General features: G+C 40.5%; 1 protein-coding gene and 2 pseudogenes across 1 annotated transcript in view; 2 read left to right on the top strand and 1 right to left on the bottom strand.

The window, feature by feature from the left end:
• The window catches only part of SLC26A8 (solute carrier family 26 (anion exchanger), member 8), an 85,668-nt gene that overhangs the window by 19,986 nt on the left and 50,275 nt on the right, over positions 1–15,407 (top strand). Inside the window, exons 3-4 of the mRNA XM_006759050.2 lie at positions 7,248–7,364; positions 9,081–9,262. Of these exons, the coding sequence (XP_006759113.1) occupies positions 7,248–7,364; positions 9,081–9,262 (299 nt within the window). The remainder of the gene's footprint in view (positions 1–7,247; positions 7,365–9,080; positions 9,263–15,407) is intronic.
• Positions 9,720–10,062, bottom strand: LOC102771900 (annotated as a pseudogene).
• LOC107182345 overlaps positions 14,678–15,407 on the top strand; it is a 2,948-nt pseudogene continuing 2,218 nt past the window's right edge.

Below are 15,407 nucleotides of genomic sequence, written 5' to 3'. Positions count from 1 at the left end.
TGATTGGCTGCCTCCTGCACACCCCCTAGGGGATTCAGCCCACAACCCGAGCATGTGCCCTTGACCAGAATTGAACCTGGGACTCTTCAGTCTGCAGGCCGACACTCTATCCACTGAGCAAACTGGCTAGGGCTGGTAAAGTATATATTTAACATTATAGGAAACTGCCAAACTGTTTTCCAGAGTGGCTGTACCTGCCATTTTACATCTCCACCAGCAATGTATGAGAATTCTAGTTCCTCCACACTCTTGTCATCACTTGATATTGTTAGTATTTCTTCATTAAACTGTCTACTTGAAATAATTATAGATTTAAATGCACTTGTAAGAAATTACAGAGCAATCCCTGTATCCTTCACCCGCTTTCCCCAATGGTAACAACTTGCAAAACTATAGTTCAATCTTACAACCAGGTTATTGGTGTTGATACAATAAAAATACAGAACATTTCCACCTCCACAGGGACCCCTCTTGTTGCCCTTCAATGATCACCCCCAATTGCCTCCTGTCCCCATTCCCTCCTCAGCTTCTAGCAAACACTAGTCATATATATGCAAACCTTTGGGGTTGGCTTTTCAGCATCTTAAGTCTCTGGAGATTCATCTAGGCCAGTGGTTCTCAACCTTCTTAATGCCACCACCCTTTAATACAGTTCCTCATGTTGTGGTAACCCCCCATTTCATTGTTACAAATTGAACATAATTAAAGCATAGTGATTAATCACAAAAACAATATGTAATTATATATGTGTTTTCCGTTGGTCTTAGGTCACCCCTGTGAAAGGGTCGTTCGACCCCCAAAGGGGTCGCGACTCACAGGTTGAGAACCACTGATCTAGGCAGTTGTGTGTATCCATAGTTTATTCCCGTTTTGTTTTGTTTCTTGCCAAGTAGTATTCCATGGTATGGATGTACCACAGTTGGTTTAAACATTCACCCTCGTAGGACATTGGAATTGTTTGCAGCTTTTGGCTGTTACAAATACAGCTGCTATGGACATTTGTGTGTAGGTTAGTGATCATAGTCCTCATTTCTCTGGGATAAATATCCAGGAGTGTAATTATTGGAATGTAGGGTAGTTGCATGTTTAATTTTTTAAGGACATGCCAAGCTGTTCTCCAGAGTGGTTGTGTCATTTGATATTCCTACCAGCAATCTGTGAGGGATCTGATAGCTCTGCATCCTCACCAGCATTTGGTGTTGTCACTACTTTTTACTTTAGTCATTCTGATAGCTTGTAGTGAGATCTCACTGTGGTTTCAGTTTGCATTTCCCTAATGGCTATGGATGTTGAACAACTTTCCATATGGGAATTTTCCATCTATATATTTTAATAAATGGCTCTTCTTGTATTTTGCTCAGGTTCCAATGGGATTGTTTGCATTTTCACTATTGATTTTTGAGAATTATTTATATACTGGAGGCCCGGTGCATGAAATTTGTGCAGGGTGTGTGTGTCCCTCAGCCCAGCCTACAACCTCTCCAATCTGGGACCCCTCAAGGGATGTCTGACTGCTCGTTTAGGCCAGATCCTACTGGGATCTGGCCTAAACAGGCAGTCAGAAATCCCTCTCACAATCCAGGACTGCTGGCTCCCAACCACTTGCCTACCTGCCTGCCTGATTGCCCCTAACCGCTTCTGCCTGCCAGCCTGAACACCCCCTAACCCAGTGGTTCTCAACCTCTGGCCCTTTAAATACAGTTCCTCATGTTGTGACCCAACACTCAAATTATTTTCATTGCTACATCATAATGGTAATGTTGCTACTGTTATGAATCGTAATGTAAATATCTGATATGCAGGGTGGTCTTAGGCTACCCCTGTGAAAGGGTCATTTGACCGCCAAAGGGGTCGTAACCCACATGTTGAGAACCACTGCCCTAACCACTCCCCTGACAGCTTGATCGACGCCTAACTGCCCTCCCTGCAGGCCTGGTCCCTCCCAGCTGCCCTCTTTTATAGGCCTGGGCCCTCTCAACTGCCCTCCTCTGCTGGCCTGATCACCCCCAACTGCCCTCCCCTGCTGGCCATCTTGTGTCCACATGGGGGTGGCCATCTTTGACCACATGAGGGTGGCCATCTTGTGTGTTGGAGTGATGGTCAATTTGCATATTACCTCTTTATTAGATAGGATTTTTTATACTAGTTCTCTGTCAATGTGTTTTGCAAATATTTTCTTCCAGCCTGTAGCCTGTCATTTTTTTGTATGTGAGTGTGTGTTTAAATTCTCACCTGAGCATATGTTTATACTAACTTGAGAGAGAGGAAGGGAGAGCAAGAGAGAGAGAAACTTCAATGAGAGAGAGAAACATTAATCAGTTGCCTCCATGCATGCTCTGACCCAGGATCGAGCCCTGTCTGGGAATCGAACCCACAATCTTTGGTGTAGGGATGAAGCTCTGACTGACTGAGCCACCTGGTCATACCTGTAGCCTGTCTTTACAAAATATTTAAAGAGAAACATTTTTTATTTTGATGAATCCTAGTTTTCAGTGTCTTTTATTTTAGCCATTCTAAGAGGTTTGTAGTGGTATATGATCGTGGTTTTAATTTGCATTTTCCTGATTGCTAATGAGGTCAAACATCTTTTTATGTTCTTATTTGCTGCCCTCATATTCTCTTTGGTGAAATACCTGTTCAAGTCCTTTGCCCATTTTTAAAATTGGAATTTTGGTTTTCTTATTGTTAATTTTTGAGAATTCTTTATATATTCTGGATTCAAGTTCTTTCTAGATATGTGATTTGCAAATACTTTCAGTCTGTAGCTTATCTTTCATTCCTGACAGTTTATTTCACAGAGAAAAAGGTTTTAATTTTGATAAAGTCCCATTTTTTTCTTTTATAGATTGTGCTTTTTCTATCATATATTGGAACTATTCACCTAAATCGAGGTCACAACACGTTTCTCCCATGTTTTCTTCTAAGTCTTATAGTTTTATGTTTTACATTAAGATCTATGTTCCATCTTTAGTTGATCTTTGTATAACATGAGGAACATAGGTCAAGATTATTTTTTGTTGCATTTTCAGCATTATTTTTAAAGAAGACTATTCTCCATTGAATTGTTTTTGCACTTTTGTCAAAGATCATATAGCCATGCTTTTGTGGGTCTATTTCTGGACTCTCTATTCTGTTCTATTGATCTATGTGTCTATCCTTTGCCAATGACGTATCTTAATTATTGTGCCGTTATAGTTAGTCTTACAATTGGATAGAGTGATTCCTCCAACTTTGTTCTTTTTCCAAAATTGTTTTAGCTATTCTTCCATATAAACATTTTGTTTATATCCACACAAAAAAATTCTACTGAGAGATTTTGATAGCTGTTGCATTAAATTCATAGATCACTTTGCAGATAATTATGTTGAGTTTCCAATCCATGACCACAGTATGTCTCTTCATTTATTTAGATCTTCTTTGACTTCTTTCATTAGCATTTATAGTTTTCAGCTTACAGATCTTATACATATTTTGTTAGATTTATACCTATTTCATTTTTGAGGAAATATTGTATGTGATAATTAAAAACAATTTTGGTTTCCAGTTGTTCATTGTTTGTATATAGAAATGTAGTTGGTGTTTATGTGTTCACCTTGTATCCTGCAATTCACTTAGTAGTTCTAAGAATCTTTTTTTTTAAATATCTTTTTATTGATTTCAGAGAGGTAGGGAGAAGGAAAGAGAGAAGCATTAATGATGAGAGAGAATCATTGATTGGCTGCCTCCTGCACACCCCACACCGGGGATCGAGCCTATAACACCAGGCATGTGCCCTGACGGAGAATCGAACTGTGACTTCCTGGTTCATATGTTGATGCTCAACAACTGAGCCACACCAGCTGGACAGTTCTAAGAATCTTTTGTAGATTTCCTAGAATTGACTACATTGACAATCATGTTGTCTGTGAATATAAACAGTTGTGTTTCTCTCTTTCTATTCCAAATGGGTATTGTTGTTTTTTACTTTTTCTTGTTTATTGTGCTGGTTAAAACTTCCAGTACTATGTTGAATAGGAGTGGTGAGACTAGGAATTCTCGCCCTGTTCCTGACCTTAGGAGGAAAGCATTCACTATTTTACTAAACTACATTGTTAAGAAATATGTACACTGGTGCTAAAACCATAAAGAAAGCTAAGAGACTATTATCACAAAAGTCAAAATAACAGATACCTGTGTGGGAAGAAATGGAGTTGTGATCAAAGACCTAGACGGTGGTAACATGGGTGTTTGTTTTATAAATATTTATTAAGCTCAACACCAATTTTAATGCACTTTCTATGTGTATATTATATTTGACAATAAAAATGGGGATTACTAAATTAATTATCAAAACCATTACTAAATTAATTACTAAAAAAGTAATTAAGACAGTGTGGTTTTGCAGAGATAGACAATTAGGCCAATGCAACAGAAAAGAATTACACATTTATAAGTTGCATGGTTTATATCATATGTGTCACAATAGAAACAGACGTTTTCATAAATTGTGTGAAACAATTGGACTCTTGTGTGAAAAGACAGACTTCTATCTCCCACCATACACAAAAATCTATACCTGGAAGATTAAAGATCTAAATGTTAAAGGTAAAGCAATAAACATTTTTTGGGTCCTGGCCAGTTTGACTCAGTGGATAGAGTGTTGGCCAAAGTGTCCCGGGTTCTATTCTGGTCAAGGGCACGGACCTTGGTTGCAGGTTCCTCCCCGATGTGGGCCCTGGTCTGGGCTCATGCAGGAGGCAACCAATCAATGTGTTTCTCTCACATCGGTGTTTCTCTCTGTCTTTCCTTCTCTCTCACACTCTCCCTAAAAATCAATGGAAAAATATCTTTGGGTGAGGTTTTTAAAAAAGAATAAAAGCAGTCTTGTAAAAAACAACAACAAATTTCCACTAGCCTAAAAGGAAAAGACAAATTGAGTTAAATAAAAGATTGAAGTAAGTAAAAGTTAAGAACTGTTCATTCCAAGACACCATGAAGATTGAAAAGCGAACCACAGAACGGGAGAGAGATTTGTAACAATATACCCAACAAATGACAATCTGTAACATACATACTCCTACAAATCTGTAAGGAACAATGAAATTAATCAACATTATTGGCAGTCAATGAAGTGAAAATTGAAATTGAAATAAATTACACACTAGCTCATACACATTAAAAATTAAAAACCTGACAGTATCATGTGCTAATACAGAGGCAGACAATGAGAACTGTCATTCAATGCTGGTGGGAGTGCAATGTGCACCCATTTAGAAAACATTTTGGCATTTTCTGGTAAATGCCCCTGCAGTTATGCTGCAGGATATATTCTCTCAAGGAACTTATACATCTATGTACCAGGAGATCTGTGTATAAAAATATTCATAGCAGTATAGTCCATGATAGCCCCACACTGGAAACAAAGACAGGAGGAGACAAGGAGAAGGGGAAAGTAGCTTCCTTGAATCCTGGTGGCTCTTTAGTTCTGGTTCCAGTCTCTCATGTGGCTCAGCTGCCCTTTGTACTCTTTTAATAAATTTTCTGTTTTGCTTAAGCTAATCTGAGCAGGTTTACTGTTTCTTGCAATCAATAGAGCCTTGCTTAGAAAAAAATGTGGAAGGGCAACCTATAAATTACAAGAGACTTCAGAAATATATCAATCAATGTGAAGTTCGTATTTGAGCCCCAATGTAAACACAAAGATTGTAAAAGAAAGCACAACATATAATAGCAAATGATTTCTTTAAGATCACCCCCAAACCCCAAACCCACTACCCTTCTGGCTCAAGGTCTCTCATGAGGTTCCAGTCAAGGTGTCAGTCGCCTGAGGCTGGAGGGTCAGTTTCCACCAATGTGTTTGCTGACAGGCCTGGTTTTCTTGCCATGTGGCTGCTTGAGTGTCCTCAGAAGATGACAGCTGGCAGGACCAACTGCTTGTATGGGACCCAATGGGAAATGAAGTGCAGAGCCCCTCGTTCAAAAATTATTCAGAATTTCAAGATGGTCAGAGTAAGGCATGAAGCCAAGTGTGGAAGCTTGTAAGCCAGGGCTCTATATGATTGCATCAGTCACACCCTTGAAGTCAACTCTGATGGCTGGTGACCTGAATGAGAGAGAGAGAGAAAGAAAGAGAGAGAGAGAGAGAGAGAGAGACCAAGACAGAAGCCACAGTCGTCTTGCACCCTAAATCAAAAGTGATATCCTATCATTTTTTGTTGTATTCTACTTATCAGAAGCAACTTATAAGATCCATCCCACACTTAAGGGGTGGGGATCACACAAGGGCATGAAAACCAGTTAGCCATTGCAGATCATCTGAGAGGTCCTCCACCACAAACCATTCATGAGATAAGCAGGGAAACGTGAATACTGGCTGGATATTTGATACTGTTAAAGAACCATTATTTCTTACGCATGATGATGATATTGTAGTTACATTAAAATAGGGTCTTCTTTTAAAGATACATTCTGAAATAGCTACTGATGAAGTGATCATGTCTTTGGATTTGCTTCAAAATAACAGAGTGGGAGGGGAGTTGGTGCATGGGTAAAACAAGATTGGCCAAGAATTGACCATTGTCGAAGGTTTGGTGGATACATGGTTTTCATTATACTCTATTTTTGTATATGTTTTAACTTTTCCATAAAAAACAAAAGCCTTGCTTGTCCAAGACAATAAACCAGCTCAGTGGGCTCACTGGAATGATCTAAGTTGAGTGCCTCAGATTCAAATTTCCTGATTTTCATGGTGCTTTTTAGAAAAGAAAGTATTGAGGAAGGAGCTGAAAGGAGAGATGAGAGTGATGAGCATATGGAAGAGAGACAACACAGACCAACTTGGAGTCAAGTCCGTTCAGTGGGATTCTTGCCGTGCTCTCCAGCGGTGCCTTCAGTCCTGGGGGATTATCGGGGCCTCTGTACGAGGCTGCGTGCCAGTGGGCTGCTTCTGAGCTGCTGGAGGTTGAGGTCTGGTTGCTGCGATGTTTGCTTTCCATGATTAGCATGAAGACCTCGCAGGGAAAGGTGTTTAAGCCTATGATTTAGAACTGAGGTATAAAACCATGTGGTACAACAGGAAGAGAGGCTAGGACTCAAAGGAGACAATAAAAGGTACTAATTAAAGGCTGTATGTCAAGGGATACTAATCCCATGCTCGGCCAGCCAGATACATAGATCATTTTCATTTTAAACATTCTTTACAGTTTTTACTTAACGTGACTTTTAAAAGCCAGGCTACCTTTTCTTACCTAAATTATCTTGCTTTTCAGTCCTGACGTTTAGTTTGCTGTCAAGGCAACTGATCCCTCCTCTCAATATCTCATATGCAGCTTTCACTTCTTCAGTAATTTATGTAATTTTTGGATCATGTCATCAAATGTCTATTGGTGAGTTCAGTTCTGGGACCGCAGGAGGTGGTGAAGTCCCCGCCTCAGTTATTTACCTATTGCTAAGGAACCCACGTTAAAGCTATGTGCAAGGTAGGAAGGAAGGAGACAGAGGATGGGCATTCTAGCCACAGGATTTAGATTTTAGAAATGGAACACTTCTAGTATGTCATGATCAATGTCACCATCAGGCGAAAAGGCCAGAAAGCTATTTCCCAAAGGAATTAAAGGACAGAAGCACTTTCCTTGGTGGAATTACCTGGCACTGGGATCTGAATGCCTCCACCAGAAAGGTCCAGGAACAATTCCGCCAATACTTTGAGTGGATCCATCTTTCCATTGGACCCAGGATAACCAAACTCCATGGGCCCAATTCATAATGATCATTTTCTCACTGTATTAATTTACAATGAGAAAATGCCACCATGGTAATCAAAGCACTTAAATCCATAGGAGGAGCGCTTTCTTTCTCCGAGTCAAACCCATCTACCCTTTTATAGTCAGAAATGCCTGTTATAGGAACCAGGCTAGTTAAAGGTCAGATAATCAGCAAATTTACTAGGTGAACCTGCATAGAAATCAAACTATGAAATGCCCCACCAGTCTCGGAAGGGCATTGCCAACCTTCCCCCAGTGAAGCGCCTTTTCCTGGCCTTCCCCACGAATTATCAACCAAGGCTGATAATTCTGACTGGCATGCTCTTTCTCCAGATGTTTGTTCAATCTGGGACCATCCCATTCTTCTAGCTGTGGAGTGCTGCTCTGCCTTTTCAAAGGACAATAGCACATATTTTTCTAAAATTCATTGTGTCGATTTCACTTTTAAACATTAGAGAGCAATTTCATTCCCACATCCCAAGGCACATTACAATGACTTCCAAAGACTGGTAACAAGAGCTATTAGAGTTTTGTGTCTGTCGGGTAATGTGTTGTTTTCTTTTTTTTTTTAAATCCTCACCTGAGGATATTTTTTCCATTTTCAGAGAAAGTAGAAGGAAGGGGGCGGGGGGACAGGGAGAGAGAGAGAGAGAGAGGGAAGGAGAGAAATATTGATGTGAGAGAGACACATCAACTCATTGCCTCCCACATGCACCTTACCAGAGGCAGGGCGTGAACCCGCAACCTAGGTATGTGCCCTTGACAGGGAGTCAAACCCACAACCCTTCAGTGTGCAGGCCAGTGCTCTAACTACTGAGCACACCAGCCAGGGCTATCAGGTAACTTAAAAGTAAGGTTTGCCTTTGCTCCCGTTGTAGGTTGATGTGAACACTAAATGAAGTTATGTTTGAAACAGGTTTAGCTCAGTGTCATTTTGCACCCAGTCAATAAGTCCTTCCTAAGTGTTAGGTATTATTTTCCTTCTTATTATTACTGTTAGCTTTGTTTTCTGATATATTCACCACCACCTCGCTTTTCATCACTCTACGAGCAGGCGCGGCAGCGGAACCTGACACACATTTCCAGTCAGTTTCTCTCTGCGACCCACACTATGTGCCCATAATGACAGGGTTACACCTGGGCCACCGCGATCTAAATTCTGTGACTGGGTCACAGTTTGTGAGGCCAGAACTCCTTCCCTGCTCTTTCTGACTCTCGATGGCCACTTTCCAGTAAGAAAAGGACAAAAACAACCTAAGCTCATACCTCGATTTTGTCAATAGCTTCAGTTTTCCCGGACTTAAAACCTCACCTTCTGCCTAAACACCTTCTTCATAGGTGCCTTCTTTCTTGTGAGCGCTCTGACGATCGATGTCCTGACGCTGTACCCATTCAACAATGGCCACCTGATCCTGGGAACTTTCCTCAAAGAGGACTTCTCTGACCCCCTCTTCTTCACGGCCTACAACCAGTCCCTGAGTGTGGTGGCATCCACAACGTTCTTGACTGGGGTTATTCAGGTAGGATACGAGTCTCCAAACCTCTGAAGAAGAACTGAATAAAGGGGCCACAAAGAGACCCCTTCCTTTCATTGTTCCCGCTATCCCTTAAGATACCCCAGTGATTTCTTTCTGGAAAACTTGTGGGATCTGTGGATAGACTGTGACAAAACTCCTTTGCCAGAAATCATCAACCATTGATTTTGGGGGGTTTTCTTTTGTTTTTATTATTCAAAACAGCTTTATTTTTTAAAATATATTTTATTGACTTCAGAGAGGAAGGGAGAGGGAGAGAGAGCTAGAAACATCAATGATGAAAGAGAATCATTGATCGGCTGCCTCCTGCACACCCCACACTGAGGATCGAGCCTGCAACCTGGATACATGCCCTGACTGGGAATCGAACTGTTAACCTCCTGGTTCATAGGTCGCTGCTCAACCACTGAGGCACTCCAGCCAGCAAAACGGCTTTATTTTTTTATTTAGCTTTCTGACTCTGTGCTTGTACCTTCAATACTTTCGCAACAGTTTTCCTGATACTGTCACAGACACGTTTAGCACACATGGATTCATGCCAGGCCCTGCTGACATGTTTTTTCATTTTAGATAATGAACTTTAGGTCTCACAGCACAAACTCTGCGAAGTCGGCCGAGGCACATGCCACATGCAGATTTTGGCGCTTCTCCAACCTTCTTGGTGTAAAGGGAAACAATTCTATTACCAGGGGCTAGGGACAGCCTAGTTTTGTTAGAGGCTGTATGGTAGGACAGCCTCCACTGATATGACAAATGCTGGACCATTCTGAGTGCCTGAAGTCACCGTCCCCGGAAGAGGAAAAAGCCATCCACCACTGATTTTGGATGAGACACTAAACATTCTCACCAGTGCCCTCTCTGAGACAAAAGGGTCCTAGGGAAGGCTGGGGAGGGTGGAGGGGCAGGAGGGGGGTGGGTAAGAGATCAACCGAAGGACTTGTATGCATGCATATAAGCATAACCAATGGACATAAGACACTGGGGGGTAGGTGAGGCCAGGGGATTGTCAAGGGCGGGGGGGAAAAAAAAGAGACATATGTAATATTCTTTGTAATATTTTAAGCAATAAAAAAATAAATAAATAAAATAAAAAATAAAACTCTAAGAAATCAAAATGATAAAAAAAAAAGGGGGGGTCCTAGGAACTATGGGCTAGAGTTCTAGTCATGATTTCATGTTTTAAAAATTCCCTTAGCCCAGCTGGCGTGGCTCAGGGGCTGAGCGCTGACCTATGGACCAGGAGGTCACAGTTTGATTCCCAGTCAGGGTATATGCTGGGTTTCGGGAGGCAGCCGGTCAGTGATTCTCCCTTGTCACTGATGTCTCTATCGCTCTCTCCCTCTCCCTTCCTCTCTGAAATCAATAAAAACATATTTTTAAAAAATTTCTTAAGAATAACACTGATAGGCTCAAATGATATATCTTGGGTTAGTAAGCATTAGAGTCAGACCTGAAATCCTTTTTCTGCAGTGACAGGACCACAGCGAAAGCACAATAATATCAATGACATTAAAATATCAGAATTTATTTTTGGCAATGTCTTTCATTTCCCTCAGAGAGTCTACTCTCTAAAGCTAAATCCACCTAACTAAAATCACATAGTCCATATTTATTTCTCTTTCTTCTCAACTACTCACTCTCTAGCTAATTTTCACTCATCTACCCTGGAGCCATCTTTCATTAGGTAAGGATATATTGGGAGCCTGCAAAAGCCAGTTATTACGGTGGGTTGACCCAGGCCTTGACATTTGCCAGCTGTCTGAACATACATTGTCTTACCTTTGTGGGCCTTAGTTTTCTCATGCATGTAATGGGAATAATAACATTTGTTTTGTGGAGTTCTTAGGAAGATTAAGTGAGAAAATGCATGTAAAATACTCAGCCCAGAGCCTGTCACTTAGTATCACTAAATTATAATTACTGGATACAAAGAAGTAAATTTGGTACCTGAACAGAAACCAAAACTTTAAAAGAAGATACAATTCCTGTAGTAAAAAAAAAAATTTAATGTTGTAGGAGAAGGCAAAATAACAGGCAATAAGTCAGTAACGTGTTAAATATCTAAGTGGCCGTGGGCATGTTCTGTCCCGTCCTTAAAGCTTTAGTTTTTTTCATTTAATAAAGGAGGAGACATTTCATTTTCAGGAGGATGGAATAGATGTACTTTTCCCTATTCCCCCAGCTGAGCACAACAGAATATCTTGGAACATTACATATAAAACAAATGTAAGAAGACTCTGGAAGGTGGCGAGGTGGCGAACAGGCCCAGAACCTCAGGACACAGGACCCACACAGAAGTGCGTCCCCTGGGTTTTCTTTCCAGCTCATGTATTTTAATCTTGGTGCTGAAGAGGCCAGGAACCCACAGTACCAACAGGTGCGGACAAAAAAAAAAGAAAAAGACTGAAAACATTTATACAATAACTGATCTACTCCAGACAAACACCAAGAAAAAACAGAATTATGATATCACCACCATTCATATCAGCAAAGGCAAAGCAGGGAGCCTAGATTTCCACCCTCACTTAGCTGTAACGAGGTGCCCACTCAGTCCCAACTGGGGTGTTGTCAGAGAAGGCCAGATAGAGAGCCAGAACTTTCACAGCCACTGGGACGTAAGGAGACAACCTTCCCACACCAGAGAAGGCCTAGTGAAGAGTCAGGTCTTTCACCACGAGGAGAACCCCTTCTGCTGTGATGTCCACGTGGGGAGAAGTAAAGGCATCCTCTCTATCTCAAGCAGGAGAGTATCAGTGGAGGCCTAGTGGGGAGCCAGAACTCCCACTCCCGCCCAGCAATATTGGAGAGTCCCTAGTGTCACAGGTGTTAGTGGAGGCTGGGAGGAGAACCTGGACTTCTACCTCTACCAGGCAATAACAAGGTGGCACCTCTCCTTCCCCTGCCAGCACTTGGTCAAAATAAGCTAACTAAAACAGAAGGTTTAAATAAGATCCAGAGTCTTATAACATAGCACCCCAAATGTGTGATTGAATTGAAAATCACTTGTCAGACCAAAAACAAGGAAAGTCTCAAGTTGAATTTTAAAAGACAATAGAAAGCTCTAGAGGGTTTGGCTCAGTGAAAAGAGCGTCATCCTGGGGACTGAATGGTCCCAGGTTCAATTCTGGTCAAGGGCATGTACCTCAGTTGCAGGCTTGATCCCTGGCCTGGCTTGGGTGTGTGGGAAGGCAACCAATTGATGTTTCTCTTTCTCTCTCTCCCCGTCTCTCTCCCCATCTCTCTCCCTCCCATTCTCTCTAAAAAATCAATGCGAACAATATCCTCAGGTGAAGATTAACAAAAACAATAAAACAAAAAAAGATTCCAACACTGAGTTGACAGAGATTCTAGAACTGGAAAGATTTTAAAGCAGTCATCCTAAAACTTCCTAAATTTGGCAAAATATGTAATCCTATAGGTTGAAGAAGCTGAGAAAATCCCCAAGAAAATAAATCCATAGAAATCCACACCAACACAAATCATAGTCAAACTTCTGAAAACTAAAAAACAGGGGAAAAAATCTTGAAAGCAGTGAAACCCTTTACCTACAGGGGTAAACAACTCAAATGACAGCAGATTTCTTATCAAAACCAGAAGGAAGTGGCACAATATTTCTTGTTCACCGAAAGAAAAGAACTGTCAGTACAAAATCACATGCTCAGTGACAATACCATTCAGGAATGAAGGGACCCCCAGCCAGCACGGCTCAGTGGTTGAGTGTCAACCTATGAATCAGGAGGTTGTGGTTCAATTCTGAGTCAGGGCACATGCCCGGGGTTGCAGGTTCAATTCCTATTGAGGGGCATGTAGGAGGTGGCTGATCAATGATTCTTTTTCATCTAGGGCACATGCCCGGGTTGCAGGTTCAATTCCTATTGAGGCGCATGTAGGAGGTGGCTGATCAATGATTCTTTTCCATCTTCCATGTTTCTATCTCTCTCTCCCTCTCCCTTCCTCTCTGAAATCAATAAAAATATATTTTAAAAAATAACACACAATGTTCTCTGAATTCATCTTATTCCCTGGAATTCAGAGCAACAGAGAAAAAGAAAATATAAGAAAAGAAGAAAGAAAGGGAAGCCAAGACATTTTCAGATGAAGGAAAAATAAGAGAATTTGTCACAAGCATACCCTAAAAAAATAACTAAAGGAAATTTCATAAAAAGAAAGGAAATGATAAAATAGGGAGTCTTGAAACATCAAGAAAAAAGAACAATGGAAAGAGTAAAAATATGGATAAATATGACAGATTTTTCTTGTTCTCTTGGGATTTCTAAATTATGTTTGATGGTTGAAGCAAAATTATAACACTACCTCATGTAGTTAAAAATGTATGTAGAAAAAAATTATGTATATAGAAATATTTAAAGCAATTGTCTTATAAACAAGTAAGGTTTCTATACTTTGCTTGAACTGGTAAAGTGTTGACATCAGTAGACTGTAATAAGTTATGTATATATAATGTAGTATGTAGGGCAAGCACTAAATAAGCTATACAAAGAGATACACTCAAAAAGCAATATCCTCTATAATAATAAAAGTGTAATATGCTAATTAGACCAGACAGCCAAATGACTTTCCGACGTCATTCCGGACATCCTTCTGGACGAAGCTGTGGTGGCAGGTCAAGGCAGAGGCAGTTAGGGGCAATCAGAAGGCAGGTGAGCTGTTAGGGGTGATCAGGCAGGCATGCAGAGTGGTTAGGGGCAATCAGGCAGGCAGGCAGGTGAGTGACTAGGGGTGAGCAGTCCAGGATTGTGAGAGGGATGTCTGACTGCCAGCCTGGGATCGAGGGAAGTTGTTGGTGATCAGGCCAGCATGGGAGTTGTTAGGGGGCGATCAGGCTATCAGGCAGAAGTGGTTAGGGGCGCACAGGCAGGTGAGCGATTAGGAGCCAGCAGTCCTGGATTGTGAGAGGGATGACTGACTGCCAGTTTAGGGGTCCTGGACTGTGAGAGGGCTCAGGCCAGGCTGGGGGACAAACAAACACACACACACACACACACACACACACACACACACACGCTGCCAGTGCACAAATGTTGTGCACTGGGCCTCTAGTAGATAAATAAAAATGGAATTCTAGAAAAGTTATTCTTCAAGTAACCCACAGAAGTCAGGAAAAGGAAAAAGATAAATGAAAACAGAACAAACAGTGCAACATTTACACTAAAGATAGAGATTGATATATTTTCAAATATGCTGTCTACAAGAAACATCAAATATGATATAAACAGGTTGCAAATAAAAGAATGAAAAAATATACCATGCAAATATGAATAAAAGAAAGTAGAATTGACTATATTAATATCAGATAAACTAGACTTCAGAGTTAATAAAATTACCAGAGGTAGGGAGGGACATTATATAATGATAAAAGAATCACTCTACCAAGAAGACATGGCAATTATAAGTATGTGTACACCAAACAACAGAGCTATAAAATATATGAAACAAAACTAATAAAAGTGAAAGGATAAATACACAAATACACAATTACAATTGGAGACTTCAACACTCCTCTCTCAATAATTGATAAAATAACTAGTCAGAAAACCAGCAAGGAAATAATAAAACTCAATACACTATTGACTAACAGGAGTTAAGAGATATTTACAAAACAGGCCATCTAATAACAGAAGAACAGAAATTCTTTTCAATTACTCATGAAACATATACCAAGATAAGCCAGAACCTAAGCCACAAACTAACCTTCATAAATTTAAATGAATTAATATCAAATAACATGTTCTCTGGCCACAGTGGAATCAAAATAGAACTCAATAAGAGAAAGTTAATAGGAAAATCTCCAAATAGTTCGTTACTAAACAACACACTTCTAAATAATTCATAGGTCAAAGAGTAAGTCTCAAGAGAAGTAAAATAAAATAAATACATTAGGGTAAATGAAAAGAAATCATACCAAAAATTGCAGGACACAGCTAAAGCAGTGCTGAGAGGGAAATTTATAGCACTAAAATGCATACAGTAAAAGAAAGGGTCTCAAATTAATAGTCTAAACTCCCACCTCAAATACCTAGAAAAACAAGTGCAAATTAGATCCAAAATAAGCAGAAGGAAGAAGAAAATGAATGAAAATGAAAATAGGAAAGCTTATATACTCATGATT

This window comes from Myotis davidii, unplaced genomic scaffold (genome assembly GCF_000327345.1).
Source record: "Myotis davidii unplaced genomic scaffold, ASM32734v1 scaffold1036, whole genome shotgun sequence".
In the NCBI taxonomy this organism is placed as follows: domain Eukaryota; kingdom Metazoa; phylum Chordata; class Mammalia; order Chiroptera; family Vespertilionidae; genus Myotis; species Myotis davidii.
Note: the sequence above shows the minus strand (reverse complement) of the source record. Positions and strands in the feature narration are given on the sequence as shown.